This window comes from Sycon ciliatum, chromosome 8 (assembly GCF_964019385.1).
Source record: "Sycon ciliatum chromosome 8, ocSycCili1.1, whole genome shotgun sequence".
Classification (NCBI taxonomy): Eukaryota; Metazoa; Porifera; class Calcarea; order Leucosolenida; family Sycettidae; genus Sycon; species Sycon ciliatum.
In genome coordinates, this window is record NC_088650.1 from 9,758,400 (window position 1) to 9,763,427 (window position 5,028).

Consider the following 5,028-nt stretch of genomic DNA (forward strand, 5'->3'; position numbering starts at 1 on the left):
CCACTAAAGACCGCTTGCTCTGGCCCCAAGGGGTGGTTGTTAATCACAGGTGTTACTGTAGTTGTACATGTTACCATGGTAACTAATATTGGCTGGTTGAAGGAACTGCTATCATCCCATGCATGCACTCTGTAGCCTTTCTACATACATGTATGCCTGAGAAGATTCGGAGCACAGAAGTTTGCATTCGCCCGCCTGCGGTGGCTGAATCGATGCAAGGGTGTCCCGTGAGGTGATGGAAGTAAGTTCATGTTGTGAATGTTGTGCCGATGGAGCATGCATGTGTGTATGTGTGTGTGTGTTTGTGTGCACGCGTGCGCGCACACAAACACACACACACATACACACATGCATGCTCCATCTGCACAACATTCACAACATGAACTTACTTCCATCACCTCACAGGGCGCGAAATAACGGTCGGACATCGGACAATTTCCGACCGTTTACGGTCAGTTTCCGGATGTTTTGTGCACATCCGGACAAAGTGTCCGCGCACTTTTTTGCAAAGTACAAAAAAGAAAAGGCACGTCAATCCTTTGTCTCATAGTCATTAGTGATCATGGTGATGTCGTCTGGCAAGAGAAAGCCAAGCACCGCTAATGCGGGTGCTCCTCTTGGAAAGAAGCCCAGAGGAGTCAAGACGACCACTTGTGACAAGTGGGTCGCCAAGTATGATAGGGAGCTTTCAAGTTCTGTTTGGCTGAGCTATGAGCGCAGTCCCTCAGATCGTAGCGTTGTCGAAAATTTGAAGTGTAAGATGTGTTCCCGTTTTGTTGATAAAATTCGCAGCAGCAAGAATGACTCCTTCGTCGTTAGCTCAAGGAACCTGAAAACGTCAGCCTTCAAAGATCATGCTGCTGCCGAAATGCATCGCCGTGCCATGGCATTGTTTGGCAAGGAGCAGTCAAGCGGAAACCCAATAGAGTATGCGCAAATCGCTCGAACCTTGTGCAAACTTGTGCTACATGTATTGTGCTCATAGCTTGCAGGGTAAAACAGTAACTACAACAATTTTAATAACGCTCTTTTCAAGTCGTGATAACATTTCGATGGTATTAATTCTACACTGAACATTGTGTGATTTGATGTGAAAATTTGCATGTCCGGACATGTCCCGCCATTTTTGCAACTGGCAGGACATTGTGTCAGAGCACATTTTAATCCTTAGCGCATGCCCTGACCTCACGGGACACCGTTGCATCGATTCAGCCACCGCTGGCGGGCGAATGCAAACTTCTGTGCTTCGAATCTTCCCAGGTACAGGTATATGTAGAAGGGCTACAGCGGCGTGCGTGCGTGTGTGTGCGTGTCGGTATGCAGATGCGGGCATGGAAGCGTGTGTCCGTGTGTGCGTGTCGGCTATGATGTCGGAACCAATCCATACTGTGAACTATCTTCAGAACGTAGCCACGCATTGCAAACAGTAGTTATTTTCCAGTACTGCAAAAGGTTGACTGCACCATCACCCTTGACCTACATATACATGCTACTCCAGACATACCATTCCTGTGTAGAGGAAATGCAAGACGTTCTTGAACACTGCTGGTGTGGACTGCGGCCGTTTGATACTGAGCGGAGCCATCGGGGAGTACGGCTTGATCCACAAATCGTACTTGCGCTGTCGGTAGTACTCGCTGCGAGCGCTCAGCACCAGACGGTGCGCGTGCACGTGGACCATGTCGCTGCCCAGCACGAACACAACATCGCCCGTCTCGCGATCGTCCAGCAGCGAAGCCAGATCGCGGCTGAGGCCCACGACACCCGGGTTGAAACTGGAAGCATCCTGAGTGCCCATTTGAGTGAAGGTTGCAGTCAAGACTCCACGCACTTATCTTGTGGCTGGACAGTTTGAGTTTGGATCAGGGATAGGAGTCGTAAAGAAGAATACCCTGGTTTGAATGCTTGCAGTTGCGCAACAGGAATACTAGCGTTGGCGCAGGACTGAGTCACACAACTGCAATTGCTACTCTAGCTGACACACACACACGTACACGTGACTTCCGCCACAAATGGCGACTCCCAACAGTCAGCGAACACGCGACACGGGGCAACGTCTCAGCTCCAGCTTTCCTGAATCCTACACTTCCGTCGTTCTCATTTCTTTCCTTTGTACACTCACTGTGACTCAGATCACACTCACACATAGTCAGTACAGTGGTCATGCCAAATAAAAAACTAACACCTGACCTCGAGGCCTTCAGCACAGCGCTCCGTGCTGTAGATACTAGCCGCTACTGCACTGGTATGGTGATGGTCTTGGCGAACCGAAACGGCGAAAGGAACGAGTGGGAATGCAATGAACCGTGGGAAGAAACTGGTGCTGCAGGAAGCAGGGGATTCCCCTGTAGGGTAAAGCCGATCTACATACATGCATTGTGTTCATAAAATCATAATCGTACTGAACATATTCCACAAATCGATGTCATCATACGTCAGTCATCATCATGATCATGAATATCCTAGCCTTCCTAGGCCTGTCCACGTCACTGAGGGTATATTCGATTGGTTAGATCTGGATCCGGGTAGATTGAGTGGATCCAAAGGATCCACCAAAGACCAACAAAAACGCTACCCTTGATCGGATATGGAATTTTAGCGATTTACATAATATTATACCTGTATGAGGGTTTTATTTCCCAGAGAGAAAGCAACGATTTCCGCATCATCGTTAGTAAAAGGCTTACTACCTAAAAGCCTTTTACTACCGCGATTTGTACAGGTATTAAGTACAGACGTTTGTTGGAAAAAAAAGATTGATTGAATGGATCCATTCAACTCGCCACTGTACTGGACATCGGACTGTGCTGAGTATTTCTCACAACACACAGCTTTGCACATGAGACACGTCCCATGCTGGAAGACATGGAGTGACCTGGCTGGATTGAAGCTGGATTTAAAAAAAATAGGAAATTGCCCTTTTCACAGAAGGTGCAGTTCATATACATGTATGTACAATACCTACTGCAACCACAAAGACGTTTGAAGAGAGAGAGAGAGAGAGAGAGAGAGAGAGAGAGAGAGAGAGAGAGAGAGAGAGAGAGAGAGAGAGAGAGAGAGAGAGAGAGAGAGAGAGGGAGAGGGAGAGGGAGAGAGAGAGAGGAAGAGGGAGAGAGAGAGAGAGGAACGGAGAGAGAGAGAGAGAGAGAGAGAGAGAGGAACGGAGAGAGAGAGATAATCTTGGTAGACAGCCAGGAGTTCAGCGCATACACAGCAGCAAAATAAGGATTTAAAGTATTCACAGTGGTAGAATTATTTAAAAACATCAGACAGCAAGGGAACAGGATGCTGCAAACCAGCCAGAATAAGGGAAGGAAAATCAATAGGGACTCAGCAGTAGCAACAGGAATACCAGCAGCAGCAACTTTGTACATGGGAATGAAAACGCATGCCGGGACAATCCAGATGATAGCGATCGGATGCAGCTGTTCACTTCAGTTCAGTATCGTAACACAGGTACGGTATGGTGCGCTGCAAGCGCCAGCGCAGTGACATCAGCAGGATAAACAAAAATGATCATGGACCGGTAGGTGTTTGTTTGCCTATCAGTGACACGCGTCGACGTTGACAAGTTTTCTATGACGCAATCACCATCAGCGTGGCCGAGGGCACAAGGCCCAGTGCCTTGAGTGACTGACTCATATCTGCAGCACCAAACGTTTTAGCAGGCATCGTTGTCTTTAGCACAAACGCGCCAGCGTAATGGCCGCGTACGAATTGTGCCACGGCGGAAAATTCGGCCGTGGCACTGAATGCCTCCATGACGGCCTTGCCGTCGGGAAGACGTACTCTTAGACGGCAGTCTGTATATTCCTTTTTTACCGGTGGCGCACTGCTGGCCGGGGCGGTCGCTGCTGGAGCTGGCTGAGGCACGACGGCTTGCGAGGGCTGCGCTTTGGCTGCGGCCCGCGCTGCCTTATCCGCTGCTACCTTTGCCGTGATCGCGTCCTTCGCTTTCTTGGCTTCGGCCATCTCTCTTCGCCGCAAGTCTGCGTCGCGCATGCGCTGCTGCATTTCATACTTTGATTTGGCATCGGTAATGTCTTTGCCCGACTTGCGACGCATCTTTTCCCGTTCGATGTCCTCCTGCTTCTCCTGCTCCGCTCGTATTTTGCGTTTCTCCTGCATACGCTGCACGAGAAGTGCCTTCTGGGCGGCCTTCTCCTCCTCGGTGAGTGGCTTGATTTCCTCCACGGACTCTGAGAACTGGCTGTGGCCTGTTCGGGATGCATGCGTCTGGGCAGCAGTCGCGTCGCGCAAGGCCTTGCCGCACTCGTCGCATTTCAATGACGAAGCCGTCTGGTTGGCAGCTCCGCTGCTATCTCCGCCTTCAGGCGAGTCCGCCGCGCCCGTAGCAGCGCCTGAAGACGGTCCTGCCAGCGTGTGGCCCTGCGGAGCAGCGTAGGGTTCGTCAATGTCCGCATCGTCAGCATGGGCAAACAGCCACTCCATAGCTGGCGCTACTCCCTGGTTACCAGTGATCGCCAGGGCTTTCTCAGCTCGGTTCTTGGGAAATCCCATCTCCATGAGAGAGTCGAGGGCCGACATCGTCACAATGGCCGACACAACGTCGATAACAACACAATAAATACTTGCAGAATTCGAATTTTCTCTTTCAGCAAACAAAATGTCTCTCGCTTTGCCTCAAGCGCACGCCAGAAAATTAGGATGCAAGTAACTCAAAGCCTTATCTAGCAGTACCATGTGTATACAGTATTGTTCTTGATCTTTACACTCACGTCCACTCAATTCTCCCAACAGTTAGCAAGCAGAAAGAGCAAATCAGAAACGTACCTCATTCATCAATAATAAACAATATGCCATCGATTCGCTGTAGCATTTCAACAAAATAAACTAACTTACTTGAAAAAGATAGGAGACAAACGCAAAAGCGACGCGCCGTGGGTGTGTTGTCAAGGGAGCTCGGCCTGCCAGTTACCATAGGCGCATGGGGACGCTTCTGAGCGCATTACGGTATTTTCTGTTTGAAAAACCATTTTCTTGCAAAAGCTTCCTTCTTCTTTTATT

General features: G+C 49.6%; 2 protein-coding genes across 2 annotated transcripts in view; both read right to left on the bottom strand.

Moving 5' to 3' along the window:
• The window catches only part of LOC135823281 (uncharacterized), a 10,382-nt gene extending 8,175 nt beyond the window's left edge, over positions 1–2,207 (bottom strand). The window contains exon 1 of the mRNA XM_065336138.1: positions 1,505–2,207. Coding sequence (XP_065192210.1) covers positions 1,505–1,798 — 294 coding nt within the window. The 5' untranslated portion in view covers positions 1,799–2,207. The remainder of the gene's footprint in view (positions 1–1,504) is intronic.
• Positions 2,208–2,797: 590 nt separating this feature from the next.
• Positions 2,798–4,796, bottom strand: LOC135823283 (UBX domain-containing protein 1-like). The gene has a single exon (XM_065336139.1). The coding sequence runs from the start codon at positions 4,546–4,548 to the stop codon at positions 3,577–3,579; it is 972 nt and encodes a 323-aa protein (XP_065192211.1). The 5' UTR covers positions 4,549–4,796; the 3' UTR covers positions 2,798–3,576.
• Between the last annotated feature and the right edge of the window lie 232 nt (positions 4,797–5,028).